This window comes from Rhamphochromis sp. 'chilingali', assembly GCF_963969265.1.
Source record: "Rhamphochromis sp. 'chilingali' genome assembly, chromosome: 12".
Taxonomy (NCBI): Eukaryota; Metazoa; Chordata; class Actinopteri; order Cichliformes; family Cichlidae; genus Rhamphochromis; species Rhamphochromis sp. 'chilingali'.
This window is the reverse complement of record NC_137939.1, coordinates 34728264-34747320: the sequence shown is the minus strand read 5'-3', so window position 1 is coordinate 34747320 and position 19057 is coordinate 34728264. Positions and strand designations below refer to the sequence as shown.

General features: G+C 41.0%; 1 protein-coding gene across 3 annotated transcripts in view; it reads left to right on the top strand.

Annotated features, from left to right (window-relative positions):
• The window catches only part of plxna3 (plexin A3), a 143380-nt gene that overhangs the window by 40298 nt on the left and 84025 nt on the right, over positions 1-19057 (top strand). For all 3 annotated transcript variants that reach the window (XM_080897717.1, XM_080897718.1, XM_080897719.1), the window contains exon 6: positions 2254-2436. In XM_080897717.1, coding sequence (XP_080753843.1) covers positions 2254-2436 — 183 coding nt within the window. The remainder of the gene's footprint in view (positions 1-2253; positions 2437-19057) is intronic.

Genomic DNA, 19057 nt, shown 5'->3' with positions numbered 1-19057 from the left:
GACTTTCCACCCTGTACGGTCGCTGTGATGCATCAAGGCCTTAACCCGCTAATGACAGGGTGTTAGCTACCCTCTGAGTGTATGTGGACTCTGTAATAACTCGTCTCCTCCCTGTTCCATACACTCTGCCCTGTGGGCAACATACAGAAGCATGAAGCGCTTTGGCTCTACAGCCCTTTGTCCTCCACCATGCACCCCACATTTGCTCATTTTTTACTTGCTTTTCCTTACATTTGTATTTAAAGTTTCATGTAATCTATCAGTGTGTTAAAGTTTAATAAAAACATGATGTTTGTTTGTTAACCTGAAATATCCACCTGGAGGACAGCGACTGGGTTTGGTTTCATCCCTTTTATGTAGACGTTTGAGGTGCCTGGTACAATCTAATGGAAATCTTATAACCGAGTGTTAGAGACTTTATTTGAAAGCTAACATCTATTTTCTGGAGCTGTGCTTGCTAAGTATGAGGCTAAAATGCAACCTAACCCTAAGTAGGTGATTCACTCATCATGGATCTCTCTATCACTGATTGGTTTTAGAGCACTCTGTCTGTACTACCCTGTCATATGTCAATCAGTGCACTCATCGGTAGCTTGAGACCTGTCCACTCTGCATGACAAGCAGTTATTTTGCATTATCGTTAAATGTCGTCATCCATCAGAGAGCACAAGAGAGAGAGTTCTGAAAGGATGTTTGCATGCCTACAGATGTTTGTGACCATGCACACTCTGCAGCAAGTACACATGAACCTTTTTAGACGCATGTCCAAGAAGTATAACAGGAATGATTACTTGGCCGTGATGTCTTCAGCTGTCCACGTCCGTGTCTGCAGCAGAGTGTAATTGGCTCTTAACCCTACATCTAAAGCTTGATTTCGAATTCTACGATGCAGTCTGTGAGAGTGGCCGTAGGCAGCGTGTACTTGTGTACAGTTTGTCTATGTTGCTCTGCAGTTTCACCATCAAAGCACCAACAGGCAGGTGGAATTTCTCTCCGCAAGTTGATCTTTTCTCTTCCAGTCAATGCAAAACCTGGTGGCAGACGAAGTAGATGGAAATGCAGTGCTGAACAGGCCGCGTTGAAGTGATGCACAGTTCCATCTCTGCGCAGGTGCACAGATACCTGAACATAGATTACAGCACAGGGTCTCAAAGGGGTCATGTGACATAACTATGACATAGATTTAACGCAGAAGCATAAATGCACTGTGTTTCTCCCGCGGTGTTCAGAGGTGAAGTTAATGGTTGATAACATTGAGCGGTTTAACGGCGACAATGGTTTTTTGTTTTGATCAAGCAGTCAAACTGTGAATTAAAAAGAAGCTGTGCTTTCTAAAGCAGCGGTCCCCAACCCCCGGGCCACGAGTCGTTTGGTACCGGGCCGCGAGAGTTGAGGCTCGGGCGTGAAATTTATGGTTTTCAGGGTTTTTCCCGTGTTGTAGTTTTGTGTTATTTTGAAAGAAATATTTACAGGTTACCATAGCGACCAGAGAGCATTAAGGGGCAGAGAGGAGGATGTTACGCTCAATGTTATTGGTGCATTTCAGGAGGACGCTGCTAATAAAGTTACACAATTACTCAGTGAATTTGTGTTTATTATTATATTTACAGAATACTGCAGATTTTTCTTGGTCGCATCATTTTATTTTGCTGTATTTATCCGCGACACCTTAAAGTATTGTCTAACATTAAACCGGTCCGTAGCGCAAAAAGGTTGAGGACCGCTGGTCTAAAGTCACCGTTAGGCCTGAGCAGTCATGATTTGTGTAGACTGTGACGTCCATGTGGTCCTGCAGTCTCCTATTAAAACACTGGTGTCTGCAGCGCATTAAGAATCACGATGGGAATATAAGAAGTAAACAAAGCGATCACATAGGGTTTTGTTTATAATCATTTATATTGATCTTTTAAATGACTTTTGAACATCTGACCAAAGAAAAATCTGCATTAAATTGTCTATTTAAATACCATACCACCAAAGTGCGTGTCTGTGCTTTTGTCTTCTGGACGACTCGTTCTGTACATCTTGCTCTCAAGCTGCTTTAACTTTAGTTAAGGGGCCACATCTCGTGCTATTGTCGAGAGCCGATACTGATCCCCCGCCTAATGGATTGAAGGCGGGCACCAGATCAATAACGCTGGTATTAGGTGGCTTTGGAAAGCGGCAGCTTCCTCTTATTTTTCATCTGAAGCTGAGCGACCTCGCTTCTTGTGATATTTTCTAATAATGCCACCTTTTCCCTCTGGTCCACAGCCGAAGCAGATCGGAGATGATTTCTGCGGTTTGGTACTGAACCAGCCGCTCGGAGGCCTGAGGGTGATCGAGGGACAGCCGCTGTACGAGGACCGGACCGAGGGCATGGGCGCCGTGGCCGCATACACCTACGGGGAGCACACGGTGGTGTTCGTGGGAACCCGGAGTGGACAGCTGAAGAAGGTAGGAGGAAAGAACGGATGATTAGTCTACCGAGGAGGAAAAGCTGTTGTGAATATGTTTGCGCTCCTGTTTGAGTTGGGTACTCTGTGGGAAAGGAAGGAAGTCAGGGAAGGGAATTAAGAGAGACAGGACAGAATGACAGGAAAGGAATACCGGTGGACTGTTTGAGGGCTTTTGTTTCCCCTGCTGAGAGGAAAGGGCTGCATTAATGTTTTAAAATTGCTTTTGGGGCTTTGATTGCTTTCTAGAGTTTCTATTTAAGGAGGTTAGAAGGAAAGATAGAGAGACAATTGTCTTATTCATGTTTTAAATCACTTGAGGCTCTTTTAGTTCTTTGGTTCGGATGAAAGGAAGAGATTGAAGTTCACCTGTTTGATTGCAGTCCATCTTGAAACAATCAAGGTGTTTGTTCTCCATTTATAAGGGGTTTTGATAAAGTACTCAGCTTTCTTTGTCACTCGGATGGAGCCATGTGATGTTATCAGTCGTCAGTGTGACTCTCACCTGTGAATCATTTGTTTGTTCGTTGTCGAATGTCAAACTCTGCTGTGTCGGAGGTGTTTAGCTGTGAAGCTGTAGGACTGGGAACGGTCGCAAGGCAGCGTTTAGAAGAAGTGAGTCTTCACGCTGCGTTATTACCGAGCTTCAGTTCATCAGCGCTGAAAGTAATTTCAGCTCTGGCATAACAGTTATTGCAAAGAACTGAAAACGGTGTGAGAGTGCATTTATACAGGAATGTCTTCAGTTTTATTCTGTTCATTTCATCAAATGTCTTTTCCGAAGCTGCCTGATGAGGCTTTAGTGCAAATGTTTATTGAGATGTGTGCGTGACTGTTGAGTCGACTGCTTTCAGAAATGCTGTGTTTCTCTTCTCATTTGCACTCTTACTCCTGAAAACCTCACACCTGATAAATAAACTTAATACAGTAATGATTAAAAAGACAAAAACCAACAATATATTTATGTTTGTTGTCTTCTGTCTTCAAATACGTCTCCAAATAATGTCAAAAAAAAGAAGAAGAAGACCCCTGCTCAGTGCAGCTACACTCACCATGTGTCGTCTTTGTTGTTCCTCTTTTCTGTCTCCCAAAAATAATTTGGATGCATTTTAAAGACTCATTTGGAAACATCACATACGGTCTTCCATTATCTATTGCAGTTTGATATTTGCTCTATTACTCATTAATAATAAGTTAGTTAGTAGCTCCACGAAAGGATCAGTTAAAAATTTAGAAATAATTAAAAATCCACCAGCAAAACATTTTTAATGGTCTGAAAGCTTTTGTGTTTTTGAGCAAAAGTAATTTTGGAACCAGAATCAACAAAATAAAATGAGTTTTATAATCATATTTGATAGTCGGTGGCTACAGAAGAGACTAAGTTTTAAGCAGAGATTTGCAACGCTGTAGAAACCTGTTGGCACGCTGCAGACTCAGGTGGCTTTGAATGTTCAAATATCGATCACGTATGAATGAAAACTCATTGTGAGTCTGAGAAAGCTTTGATGTCACGTCTTTACTGTATCTCAGATCTGAGTTCAGGTGTTGGAATATCAAAATCAAGAGTCTGATTTTTCACACCTCTGTAAACAATATTCACATGTATCCAGACAGATTGGTTATTCAGCCTTTAACGGGGACTCCATACTAAAATAAATAACCATATTAATACCCATAGGCAACAGGTATCTGATAAATATTTCATTTCTTTTACATATTCTCTGCTGCTTATGAAACTCATCCTCGGTCACACCTCCATATGTGCCAGCCTGCTCTCTGCAGCCTGTGGCGCCGCTGTTATTATTGTTATCTGGAGCTGAAAATAAGCTGAACGCTGTTTTGATTTCATAACGCAGCAAACACAATCTGTTCATTTCCAGGGTTTTTATTCTCAGGCAGGAGAGATAAACAGCACGGAGACAGGAAGCAGGACTGGTGCAGGATTAAAGCAAATGTGAGCAGTGACAGTTCAGGATGGGGCCGGTGTCTCTGCACAGATGCTCTCAGCCTTGTTGAAGTTGTAAAGTTGTCTCAGTGGTGTCGGACAACCTCACAGAAAGCTGCAGAGACGCTCAGACTGTCTGCTGCTGTCAGAAAAATGCCCCACTTAGCTGCACAAGATGTCTGTTTTCTGTCTCCTTCAGGGCTCGGCAGTCTGTTAAAGACTCGCCGTTTCCCACAGCACAAACTCCGTCCTCTCTGGAGGATTTAAGACTTTGCTGAGCGGCAGAAAGCTTTCCTACACTCTGTGGGTGAAACTAAAAACCTAAATCAAGTAAAAAGGACAGGACAGACGTGTAAAGTGGACCGTAGGCCTGACTGCGCTCTGACATTGTTGACTCCAGTGCAAAATTTCGTCCAGTAAAGCACAAGTAGAATTTACAAGTCTCAGACTGTCTGAGAGTCAAACGAGTGCGTCTGGCAAGCAGCATCGCTGAGCACCTTCACAAAAACAAATAAATGATTATCTTAGAAAAGGGAAAAAGGAATAGATGTTCAAAAACACAAAGTTCTTTGGAGATGTTAAAGATGTTGATGTTCTAGAGGTTTGTTATGAGCAAGAACGAGAGCACAAGTTCTCCAGGTTCTTTTTAGGGAGTTAAAATATTTCTAGGCTCTTTTAAGATAGCTTTGCCTTTAGGACCTTTATTCTTTTAGGACTTTGAAATGGTTAAACATGTCAAATCATCTGTGAAATGATCCGTCCTACAAAGAAATATCTTACTAGATGTTTAACAACCTGTGTGCGTTCGACCGGTTAAAGCCACCACAATATGGTCTCTAAAAGCTTTCGTTGGTTACAGGGAAATTTATTTTAGAGGGTTTTTTTAGAGGTCCTCCTTAAGTTCTTGGGAGCCAGGACCTCTAAGGATACCCTGGTAATCCTGGTAATCAGTCTGAAACTTCTAGACATTGTTTAGGGGACCTGGGAAGAGCAGCAAACTTAAGTTCTTTAGGTTCCTATTGTTGATACACTGTTAAAGGTCTTTCAGATGCTTAGAGTCATCATTGAAGATGTTTTAGAGGAACTTTAGGACATTTAGATAGTTTGACATCTCTTCAGAGCTCATTTGATAACCCATGCGTTCAACCACCTGATGAAATCGTATTAAGGTCTTTCAAAGGTCTGGGATTTTATAAAAGGTCCTTAAGTCTCTTAAACACAATTAGTTTTATTTCAGTTTGGCTTGACGTCTACCTCAGCAAAGCCCTCTGTGCTTCTCTTCCCTGGATGCTGTGCTGGTGCTGACGCTAGAACTCATTTTACACATTTCCACAAAGAAACAGGACTTGTGCCAGCGATGAAGAGCTGGCATCAGTACAACACCATAAAATTGTTCCGCCCACCGTTGGAACCACTGTCAGTGGCTTGGTAGTGGTTAACTCAAGAAATTAACCAATGATGGACAGATTCAGCCCACGCATTTTCTGATTTTCTTCCCAGAAGAGAAATTATCCGACTTCTGCTAGTAATGCTATATAACAAACACTTCTCAAACCTCTCCAAACGTGGGCTGGCTCTCAAAGGCACAAAGGCAGAACTGGGTAGTACTGGGCGTTTGGCACCTTTTTGTAAGGTCTATTAAGGTCTTAAAGATAGTTCCCTTTAAGCGATTTATGGGCTAGTTTGTGTGGTTGAACACCTGTGGGTCATTAGATGAGCTGGTACAGTAATTAAGGTGTATAGTAGTTGCTTGAGAACCTTGTTACAGCCCCCATTTAGTGTTTTGCTAAAGTGCTAAGTCTTTAGTTATCCGTATGATTACCATAAATCTCCTAAAGCATCTTCTCCAGAATCAGAAGGACCATTTAAACCATACCATACCATACCATACCAACTTTATTTCTAAAGCACTTTAACATAAAACCAGAGTTTCACAAAGTGCTGTACATGTTAATAGCATACGTAAAGAAAATTAAAAGACGCTTAACATGTCCTTAGCAACAACGATGAGCACCGAAAGGAGCTGGTCTTTGTCTTCATGGACCACTAAACCCTCCAGAGGGAGCTCTGCAACGCCCTTAATGGCAACTAGATGCACCTAAAGGAGCTTTGAAGGATCTCCACTGGATTCCTGATAGTACAGATGGACACCAAATTTAAATCAAGCAAAAAGACTTTACACGTTAGGGGACCCAACCATCTCTTCAAAAAGAAAAATACTTTGTGCAGTGCAATCACAAATATTTAAAGGGCTTTCAATTTAAATTGGAGGGATCTGGATTCATCCTTTTCATGCATTTTAAAGTTAAAAATAATAAATGAATTCAACAGTAATTTTGCCCTTTTGACTTTTTGGTTGAATAAATGCAAAGCTTCTCTATACATCGTCCTTTGCACGATGGGCACATTAATCCACATCATCAGCAGTCATTAAAATTAAAAGATGCATTAAAAACCCTCTTCTGCTCCCACATTTGACCACACAATCATCTCCATTTTCCAGCCTGCCAACGATGAATTTTAATTGCCTGAACACTAAAAACGGAGGATGGGTGGTGAATGAATCCTCTTGGCGTTCACCCCGCTCACCTCTCCTCCCACACAGCTGCCGCTTTAATATTCATTCACATAGGGAGATATTTCTCTGAAAGCTGACCTCTGAGAGCGACGGATAGAGGGAGGAACCGAGGCAGAGAGGGAGGAATGGCCGGGGGTGTAGTCTGTACAGTGAACAGCTTGGTGAAAATCACTGGGTTTGGTTTTAGATGTTGGGCTCTGTGTGGCTGGGAGTTGGCGGAGAACTCTTGTTTCTATGTTTAGTGGAACTTCCTCCTCCTCCTCCTCCTCCTCAACTCTCTGAGCTGCTGGCATCCAACAAAAGCTCTCCACTGCTTCAACGCCCAACAAGACGATAAGCAATAGACCCAAATCCAGTCTGGCTGGGAGGCTTTTCCCTCGCTTTCCCTTTAAGCCTGTTAAATTCAAAGTGATTATTTTTCCCAAAAAATCTATAAGTTTATGGACTGATTTTCATTTTATGCCAGTCATTGGGTTTGACAATTTCTATTAAGATAAGTAATGGTCTTATTAGTCAGTTAATCAGCAGTTTCCCTCATTTCAAATCTTTCATTTAACGCTCAATCGCCGCTTCCTCATTTGAAGCGGCCAATCGTTTCAAATGAGGACGGCACTTCCGTAAACATGAGTTACTTTTTTTTTCTTTTTCTTTTTTGCACTGTAATGTGGGATATTTAAAGCATGTAGCATTTTTAGCATGTTGCCATGAGCACACATCTGTTATCACATGTTTACCATTGTACCATATAGGTCATTGTTATCCTTAATGAGAAACTTGTTTTACACGGAAATGCTTCCATCAGCATCTGCATCATTTTAAAATCATTTGGTACATTTGGGTTAAATCTTAGCCTGGTGCGACTCTGTGAAGCACTGTGGTCGACTATCCACTGAGTTTTAACCTCCTAAGACCCGAACTCTTCCATAGCATGCATTTTTTATTTCTCTTTGCTATTTGGGCTGATTGGGACCTGATGATGGTAAAATTGAAGAATTGTCTTTTTTTTTAAAACCAGATTTTTGTTTCTGAGAAAAATTAGATCCACATATGAGGACATTTGTTTTACATTTCAATAGAACAGAGGCAGTATAACGTCCTCGTACGTGGATATCAGGCCCTTGTAGAGCAAAATGCTGTATTTTGGTCTAGACAATGCAAAATGTGATGTCCACATATGTGGTTAAAATCTGTTGCGCTAACATCATATGAATTTCAGACCTTTGCTTTTTCAAATATACGCAGTTTAAAAATAGGACAAAAGACTTCAGGCTTTTGAGCACATCTCTAGACTCATGGAGCCATTTTTCTGAAGTCAGAGCATAAAGATTCAAAAGTTAAACAAACCACTATTTTTGCGATTGACTGCTTGCTGCTGAATTGGCACGTCGAGCCGAAACGGTTCACTTCTCCCACCGAAAGGCTGAAAGCAGCAGTAAAAATGCCAAACGTGGCCCTGCTGAAGAAGCGATAGTGTTGGCTCACTTTCAGAAGAAACTTTGAATCTTAATTGAGCTTTTGATGTGTGACAATCTGCAAAATTACAGTATAAATTGCCTTATTTGCAGCTGGAGGTGTCCTATCAGCATTTTCTGATGCCTGGTTTTGTAATTACAGAGTATAATAATATAAAGACTTCTGAAAGAGCCGTTTGAACCAAAGGACATACTGCGCCAAGCTCCATTGTTCGGGTCCTTTTTGTTTTTTTATTTACAGCATCCGAACCAACCCCACACTAACTCACCATCATACAGTTCACTAATCTGCTGCTGGATTCCTTCTGACCAACTGGTTTCATGCCAGGACTCGTCCGTGTCTTCGTCTCCACAAAGCCTTCCAGAGGTTCCCAACTGGGCTGATCTGATTGGCTGTTGCTGGGACGGGAGCTCAGATGCTTGATCAGTTGAATTAAGGGTGAATTGGTAATTTGGCAAGAGACTTAAAAGAGATAAACAAAGACCACAAACCTACAACTCTGTGGATGTTAGAAAAGTCGAGGTCAGTGTGATTTTAAATGTCAGAGCAGCAGCCTCCAGAACTCTTTGTTCATCTTTTATCACAACTCTGCACTTAAAATCTAATCATCTTGGACTGAAACAGATCTTTGGAGCAGATCCCAGAGGCAAACATGACCTTTCACTCATCATACTCACCAGATGGACGGACAGACAGTGAAACGCAAGCTTTAAAGCTGATTAGCGTTGATTAAAAGTTGCTTTTCTACTCATGTCTTCAAGTCGTTTGGTCTGAGTCGCAGAGACTTGTGTTTTCTGTTTGGTGGCTCTGCTAGTGGACAGAAATATTGATTCACACAAGCACTAATTTCTATATTTTGCTGTATTTACTGGTAATTGTATAGACTTTCTGAGCACATTTCTGAATATCAGTATAAGAGGATTTATTAGTCCTTGTAAACAGCTGCCATTACCTGGAAACTGTATGCATTTTTGTCAGTTTAAATTTAACTGGGGGTTAAACTGGACACTGTTCATGTTCATGTTTGACCTTCTTAGACAAAAAGTCCTGTCCTCAGTGGGGTAACTGAGATAGAAAGAGGAGCAGTTTGTCCAAAAGGGTTTAACGTCACGTTTTCCATAAACTAAGCATGTTTTGGTGACTGAACTTAAGCAAAAAGCTAATAATGTAAATCGAGATAGCACCTTAAACCTGCCTTTTTTTTCCTAATGGCCAGTAGGGGTCGACTTGTCTGGTTGCAAAAGATGGATGTCACGGTTGCGACATCCATCTTTTATGTCCATTATGTGGTTCACACACTAAGAACAAACCTAAGTCTCCTGCTTAACAGTGTTTTGACCTTCCACGTGGGTTTTTCCAGTCTCTGCCTGATTAGAATGATAATAATGAACTCATTCTTCAGCCGTTTTCACTCAGGAATACAGATCTTGGACTGCCCAAAGCTGCAAATCGAGTGTTCACCAGTTTCGTGCATTGACAAGAGGCGAATACAAAGGCGAGCACTCGTCCCTAAAGTATTTTGAAATGGCCAAACTGCAGCCTGCTCTCTTCAGTCTGCCAGTCTGCTCTTTCACTAAAAACTCTGGTTTAAGTCTCCGGGTCGGTCGCTGTAGCCACTTCATATCTCTCCCTAAAGAAATCGCTGCTATTATGCCACAAAATTCATAATTAAAAGGATCTATTTTCCTCACTCTTGTTATTATCTGCTTTCAAATGAAACTGAAACTGGAAGCGATGCCTTCAATAGCCTCCGTGGTTGACTCGGTATGACAGCGTGCTGTGTGCGATATTGCATTGTCCCTTTTGGGCATTCAGTCCCTGCTTAAACTGTGATGAGTTCACACTGAAATCTGATATTGGCCACATTTAAGAAATAATAATATGTACCACCAGAAGAAGAAGAAAAACAGATCCGAGGGCCAGGTTGTGCAGTGTCCCAGAGAGGGAACTAAAAGAGCCTCACACAGGCAAAGAAAAGCATTCAAACCATGAAAGTGTTGCATTCATGGAAGAAAAGAATGCATCTAGCAGTATACCAGACAGTTATGGTGAAGGGATGGTTTTTCCTAAAATGTCAAACTATTGCTTTAAGATTAAATTAGCAGGGAGTAATAATTGTTAGTTTGTGCAGTGCTGACCACAGAGCGTCTGTCAGCCCTCCTGATGCTTTTCCACTGAGACTCTGCGCTATGACAGAAGGGAAAACAAGTTGTAACTCAAACTCTGTTGACTTTATCTCTGCCTGTCAGACTCTTTTATCCTCCTCCTTCTTCTTTTTGTCCTACTCTCTGCTGTCCAGCAGTTTGTCATCGTTTCAGTCTCTAAATCCTTTGTTTGCCACATTTTCTTCCATCTTTCTAAAGATTACGTTCCTGGCTGTTGTCATCAGACTGCTGGTGCTTTAATTTCATTTCTAAAGCAGCAAAATGTTTCTTAAATATTTTGCTGTGTCATTAAGCTGTAAATAACATCCAACATTAATGGTGCTTTATGTGCGCCTGCCGTGCCACATGCACTAATGTACCCCAACACTATCGCTGGTGCCGGCTCATGAATTGTGTGCTGATGAGAAGCTGGGATGGTTCCTCTGTTCCAAAGCTCGGTGAACACAGAATCCGTGATTTCCACGAGGAATTTCATATCTTGTTTGGTCAGAGTGCAGTTCTCTGCTTTGCCTCAGTCCATCATAAATGAGCTTGAGCCCAGAGAAGGCAGATGTGCTCCTGAGCCCATGCGGTGATTTCATGTCTGTTTTTGATGCAGTACCTGAGAGTTTTTGAGAGCCTGAACATCACAGCCACACAAAATGCTTTTCAGCCTCGTCTGTCCTGTACAGCTTTGGCCTGTGTTAAAACTGTAGATAATAAAATCCTAAATAAAATCGTGGCTCAAGAGTTGGGAGTTCGCCTTGTAATCGGAAGGTTGCCGGTTCGAGCCCCGGCTTGGACAGTCTCGGTCGTTGTGTCCTTGGGCAAGACACTTCACCCGTTGCCTACTGGTGGTGGTCAGAGGGCCCGGTGGCGCCAGTGTCCGGCAGCCTCGCCTCTGTCAGTGCACCCCAGGGTGGCTGTGGCTACAATGTAGCTTCATCACCAGTGTGTGAATGTGTGTGTGAATGGGTGGATGACTGGATATGTAAAGCGCTTTGGGGTCCTTAGGGACTAGTAAAGCGCTATATAAATACAGGCCATTTACCATTTACCATTTAAAATAGCCGAGAATGTTCATTTTCTCCAAACCTGCTGAAGTGTCCACACCGTCTTTACTCCTGAAAGCCTCTCTGGGATATTTATGTTACTAATTAGCCTAATTAATTACAAAATGTTCCACCAGGCGCCTTTTTGATTCTGTCTAAACTTTCGAAGCATGTTGTTGCCATCAGATTTAAAATTGCTTGGGCTTATCCTTAAAACCGCTGGTTATCGGTTACATCCAAATCAGCTGTTTTGACCAAATGTGGGGTCGTTAATGAGGCTTTCAGTGGATTTATTAAACATTTCTTTTGCTCTGCGTTTGTGCTGGTTTTTCCGTTTAGTCTTGACTATAAGCACCTGTCTGATTGTCACAAAACATAATTGATAATCAACTGCAGCTTTTCTTTTAACAAATACGAGAAAACGCCCATATTTGAAGATTTCTTTGTCTCTGAAAAACCGGTTTGCTGCTTTCTTTGTTCATCGCTGTGAGCTGATGATTTGTTTTATGAGCTTTTGAACATTTTTGGCAGAGGAGATGATGTGTAGTCTGTAAAACAATCGCTGCAATCAATGATAATCATCAGATAGAACCATAACTTTAACCCTGACTGTTGTGCAGGTTGATTTTTTTTCCTTTTTTCCCCCATAGAAACCAGTGGCTGCCTGGAGGAAGCGAAATCAGAGTATGAGGCTGTAAATGTTGGATTCAGAGCTGGTATTTAAAAGCTGAACTCATCCGATTCCGGCAGGTTTTACTGTGAAGCTTCCAATGAGGTGTCAGGCTGCCAGCGACAGTCAGAACTGATGTGATTATGTTGTTAGAGAAGGCCGACTGGGCCCGAGTCCCAGCAACACAATCAGCCTGCTGCCGGCCTCGATGGAAAAACACTGAAGCAAAAAAGATACCACCTTAACCAGTCCCAGGAAATACCACCTTAATCTGAAGTACTCGGTGGGACTGGATTATTTTTGTTTTTTTTTAAGCAAATCATCTTTCATTTCTCAGAATTTCAGATGTACAGGTTAACAGTTTTCCTGTGTTTAACCCCTCTGAGCAGCGCTTCCCCCTGGTGTTTAGGAATAAGATATTTATCATTTATTATTAATTACAATTTAATTACTGAGTCAGATATCTGCTGTGATTCTTTATCAAACTTGTGATTGATGCGTCATCGGACAATCAGAGTAGAAAAAGAGGCTTTGATGTGTGAAAGCTTCACTGCCGAGAGTGATGCTTTTATTTTGAAATACACAATGCTAGAAAAACATTTCTGATGCATCCAGATATGATTCCAGAAAACTGGACTATTTGGAAAAACTTCTTGTTTTCCCATTGCTCCCACTTTGTAGATGCCCTCCTCTTGAAATCATCAGCATGTCAAAGATACAAATATGCACTCGTTACCTGTACCAGCCCTCATTTCCCTCACAGACCGTTAAACACCGCTTTAATGCCCTGTGGGATTTGAGCAGTGTTTATTTTTCACAGTGTTTTTTTTTTTGTTTTAAACACATTATTGGACTGGTTTCAAACACTTTTGTCCTTATTTTTGACGTGAAAATAGGGCCTGGGTTTAAAAATACACCACAGTGTACGCTTTTAAAGTCCTGCTGATTAGTCCTGTTAGCTGCATTCGGCTAAGACTTCATTGTCACTGCAGGGAGTTTGGCTACCAGCTGGGTCTTAATTGCACAGGTTAAAGGTGCCTCTGTTTAAGCTGTCAGTCTGTGCACACCTGTGTCAGGGAGGCTTTTTAGACTTCCTAGCAAAGTCATTTTTTTTATAAATGGCCTCTTGTAAGCTTACTGACATTGTTTTACCCCATTTCCTATTCAGAACCTCTTTATGTTCTCATGCAAAACAAAATGCAGCATAAATAATGGACCCAGTGTGAGTCTCTGTTCAGAGAAACTCACTTGGCTCATTTGGTTACCCTTATAAGAGCATTTCGGCTTTAATGCAAAGTTGCCTGTGAGGACTCAGTCTTTGTTTTTTAAAGCTCTTCCTCTCCCCAAACAAGCTGCTGCACATGAAAGCATTTTGATGGACTTGTGTAAACTTATGCATTTCCAACCTGGGAAGCTTTTTACCCTGATGCACAGGAAGATTTATGTGAATTTCATCAGGTGCTCAGAGTGGAAACCCACTGAATTAAGTTTCTGGATTATCCACTGAAATCCTCTTGGTTCTGCAGAGTCCGCTGTCATCCTGCCCAGCTGCTCACTGGGCAGCAGCACTGTGGCTGCACCGCTTATGTCCCTGTTTTTTCTTTTTTTAAACCTCTCTCTAAGAATCTGAAGCAGGGTGGAGCTGCAGGGTAAGAAAAAGGTTTGTGCAGCAGTGGTTTTTATCTCGATTTAGCTCCATATGAACACACACTGGGGCTTCAGGTTTCAGGTCAACGTCCACTTCCTGTCAGGTCCACGTCTGGATTCAGACCACCACAGTCGGAACTGGTTTTAACCCCTTTCTAATGCAGTGTTTTAGAGACTGCATTAAACGCTGGGTGTTGGCTGAACAAAATATATGAACCATTAAAGTGAAAATGGAAATTCATTTAGCCTGACATGTTATTACTCGGTGGAATATAACAAAGTAAAAACGCATTAAAAATGTAACAAAATATTAGTTTTTTTCCGTCTGATGGAAAAATATTTTTTTGACCTAAATGCCAACGACATACCTCTTGAGAATAAGGACAAAGGTCTTTGACGTATTTGAAAATAATTCAGTATTGCTTAAAAAGTTGATTAACCATTCAGTCTAAACCTTGCACAGTCTGAGTCAATGCTGACGGTGTCGGGTGATGGTCCATTCATGTTCACTCCTGGAAACGCTGTAAACAAGTTTGCTTTAGACAAAGGTGCTCTCTGCTTGGTGTGTATATGAAGACATCGGGCAGAAATGGCTGGACCGTAATCATATTTTACTCCTATGGTTGACCTTTTAATCCGCTGCTGCAGGCCTCCACTGCATCTATCTTTAGATTAGCCATAATTCCCTCTGAAGGGACATCTACACAGGAAGAGACCGGCAGTGATGTGGTGACCAGAGACCATTGATTCTCAATAAAATTCAGCAATTTGTATTATTGAGTTAAACCTCAGATGGCTGCACAGGTAACAGGAGTGACGGGCAATGCCAAAGTGGATCTTCAGTTTCATTTCCAGGGGAGAGGTTTCACCAGTGCACCTCCAAAGAGAGGAAAACAATTCAAAGTAAAGCCAGAGTCACTACATAAACTGAGTGACGGATGAAAGTTAAACCCACAACGGGGCAGTTTAGTGCTGTGAGGGTATATCAGTAAGTTTAGATTGATGCTGATGCAAACACACGTTGTCCTCGTATTGGTTTGTCTTTCTTGTTTATTTTATGGATTTATTTGTAGTTACAGGTTGATGTACCTCAGTGGGTATTTGTTGTTGCACTGTGAACAGACACAGCTTCTTCTTCACCTTTGTTTGAGCAAAATTAAAATATTGGAAGCCTTTTTGTAACCATATGTTTATGCAATTTAATTTGGTTTGCATCATTTTTCTTTATTTCTTTAAAGTTATTTAAGTTTATTAACTCTCCTGCCAGAATCAGCAAATCTACAAAGTTCTCTCAGTAAAAGAAAAAAAGTTAGACTTTCAAAAAGCAAATCATGAATGAACTAAATATAAAATACCAAAAGGTGAGTGAGTGGCACCAGTTGGGCAAACCGTGTTCAACGTTACAGCAAAGACGAGTGCAGTGGGCGCAGTACCAGCAAGACTTACAAAACATAATAACACCCCCTCAGTGCAAGCAGGAGGGGGGAGTTGTAGTAGTGGCTGGCAACCTATCGGCGTATCAGCTAATCTGACAGACAATTGGCTCAGAGAGAGTGATGTCATCAAAGAGTGAGGCGACAGGAAGCTAAAGGGTTGTCCCGGGAGAAAGGGTGTGTGTGTGTATGTGCGTGCATACGTCTACCTTTTGGAGAACCGGTGTGATGATCATATTTGGTGTTTACACCCGATCTAACCTGAAGACGAGGCTCGAGGTTTAGGACCTGAGAATGCACTGTAGCAACGAGGGACCTCAAATATATAGAAGCACAAGTTTGTGTGTGTGTGTGTGTGTGTGTTGTCAGCAGCCCTCTTTGTTCTGGTTCCAAAACAAACAGGCCTGAGGGGAGAGAGGAGACACGCTGCACTGACCGCACCTCCCAACGCGCGCACACACACACACACACACACACACACACACACACACACACACACACACACACACTTCTTGAACTTCGGTGGAATTTAATCAGAATATGAGGAGTATTTATTTCCGGAGATTGAAGTTGTCATAAAGAGGCTGTTGTTGCTGCTGAAGGACGAGCTTTAAAGCGGGTCTGTGACGTAAGGCCAGGATCTGTTTTGACAAAGACACACACTGTTCGCGACTTAGAACAAAATAACAATCACTTACATTTCTAACTATTTCAGTCAATGACTCTGTAAAGTGGGGCTAATTAGCTTTGCTTCATTTATTCCAACACAAAACAAACGCACGGATGTAAAAGGCTGCAAACCGGACAAACTCTCAGTTTTCGATCACGTTTGAAGGATCTCGTCATGTGATCATTATTTTATGATCGATTTTCTCAGTTCTGAAAAAAAAAACGGCTCCGTTTTTATTCCAGAGCAACTTAAAAGGTTGCCGTGAGCATAGGCAGCGTATAAAAACTGATATAACTACTGTGATGTCACACACTGGCTTCTTGATGTTTTGGATACTTAAAATATTTTTATGTCACTCAACAAAAATTGAACCACCAGCACGAGAAGAGTGTTCGTCATTTAAGTACAGATATTTAGAGAAGCTGTTGGGCTTCACATAATGGCCTGACACTTTACTGAGACTCCTTTAATTTGTCACTCTTTTTGTACACGCGTCTGCTTATTTTTTCTTCAGATTTACATGTAAGGTTGATTTTAGAGCTCTGCTCTCCAGTAAAAACAGTTGAGCAGTTTCTTGGAATCTGTCTGTCATCTGTCTGTTTCATACTGAATCAACAAAATGAGTGAATGGACCAAATTCAATTTAGATCTTTAATCTCTCTGATTTATGTGAGCAGGAAGTAAGACTCGTTTGTGTTCTAATCTTGATGAGCTTGCAGTAAATACATTGGGGCGCTGTCACTGCCAGATTTAATGTAATGAATATGAGTTGTGAACATCATTAAAAGTTTTTTCCTTACAGTATTTTTCATGAATAAATAGAAGAATAATTTTTCTTTTTCCCAGTTTTGATTGCCGCTGTAGAGAAACCCAATGATTCATGCATTTCTGGGATTTTAAACTCACTGATGGAGGACTTCAGTGTTCAGTTCAGTCTGATCATCAGGCTGATGCGCCGTATAATGCAGTTAGAAGTCAGACAGAGGAGGTGGATGGCTGGACATGTCTCAATTCAATCCAATTTCATTTAGATGGAGCCAAATCATAACATAAGTCATCTCAAGGCACTTGATAGAAAAACCCATCGGTTCCACTCTAAGCAGCACTTGGCGACAGTAGAGAGGAAAAAAAAAACTTCTGACTGAACGAGACTCGAGAGGACGGCCGTCTGCCTCAATCGGCCAGAGTAAGTGCAGAGTAGAAAGGCTCGGGCTCAAGACTGTTATTATATTTACTATTATAAGATCCTTAATGTAAAGGTAGACTGAGATCAGGAGAGACTGGTGTGCAGGAACATATACAGCAATACAGAAAGATAATGCACGGTTTCTTAGTATTTGAGGCTCGGTCCATTCGGAGGCAGAAAAGTGTTTACACAGCTTTTCAGAGTTCACTGAGAGTTGGTGTTTGAATATCATGTGACCAGACATTATAAGTACTGTATTTAAGTGTAACAAAGGAGCAGGGGCAACTTTTGAAGAATACTCTCATAAATAAACTGGTCGGGTCTGTTTTCATAAAAGATGCAATTGTGAGCATGCATATAAACAATATCACCGTAATCAAGCACACATGAAATTGTAGACTGTGCTGCGATGCTATGATTGGTAAGAGAAGCACGATTTGTTTCTGTCTTCGGTTTGAAGAGTCCAGTGTTAAAGTCCCAACTGTCTGTAACAATAAACAGTTTTCATTTTATGGCTATGGAGTGTTTGAATGTTTGTCCACATTCAAACACTCCATAGCCATGAAGGCTGGATACTGGATACTTTTAGGTGTTTTGCATGTTTTTATATAAGAATCGTATCTTAAGGTGTGGTTATGTGTATATAGGGTGTGGAGAATATAAGAGGTCCGGTGATTGATCCCTGTGGAACACCTTTACTAATAGCAAGGGGGCTTCACCTAAAACATGTGGACACTACAGACTGTGTACATTTAACATGAAATCAAATGCATTGCAAATTTGAATGGCAGATTAATATTGTTTAGGTGTGAGATCAATAACTGTTATTCTGCTTTTACTGTGGCCTTTTATGTAAAATGGTTTTTATATTAAAGACATCCACAAGGCATTTCTCACTAGTCAAAACTATTTCTCCAAATATCTGTAATTAAGTTCCAACCAGGAAGTCTTGGTCTGTTCTAGTGTGTAAGGACACTCATTTAACTCAAAATTAGAATTTTCCAGATGTCCAGAACGGGTCAAAAATTTAAAATATAGGTATATTTAATGTACTATAACTATTATAATACATTATATATTATATTTAATAGTAGAAGTTTGTAAAAATGTAATCATAGAGATCTGACATGGGAGATATAACCTGTCAAAAACATTTGAATTTAGTTTACTTGAATAATTTTTAACACTTCCAATACTTATCTGCCCAATTTTTACTAATCCATAGTAAAGAAAAGACTTTACATGTCCAAATAGTTACTGCAACAAAAACCCTAAAACAAAAAGAACTACGAAGAAACAAATCTAAAGGAAGTCACCATGGTACTAATAGTTGTTGAATGTATATGTGATGAAAAAAATCATCTAATTCTATTTCTGGCATTCAGTAAAAACTGTATGCATGAGTTGAGACATTGGATTCTTCAGTTTTTATTCCTGTAATGTCACGAGCCTCACAAGCTCTTCAGCACCAGTCAAATGCTCCAGTAATATGGGGGACCCACTAGCTGAGTGCTTAGGGCGCATACCACATGGGAGCAAATGCCATGAGCATTGAGTTTCCAGCTCAATTCCCAGCCGGCTGGACCTCTTGCTGCCTGTCATTCCCCAATTGTATTTATCTGCACTTCCTGTCTGTCCCTGCTGCACCTACCTAATAAAGGCGAAATGCCCCGGGCCAACAAGAAGAAAAAGAGAATCTGCGGAAAATTAAATGAAATTATCTGGAACTGTAATTATAGCTGGTCATATTATAATTTTGACCATTCAAATTGCAGTTTTTGTCAGAAATATAATTACTGATACTCTACAAAACCTATTAAATGT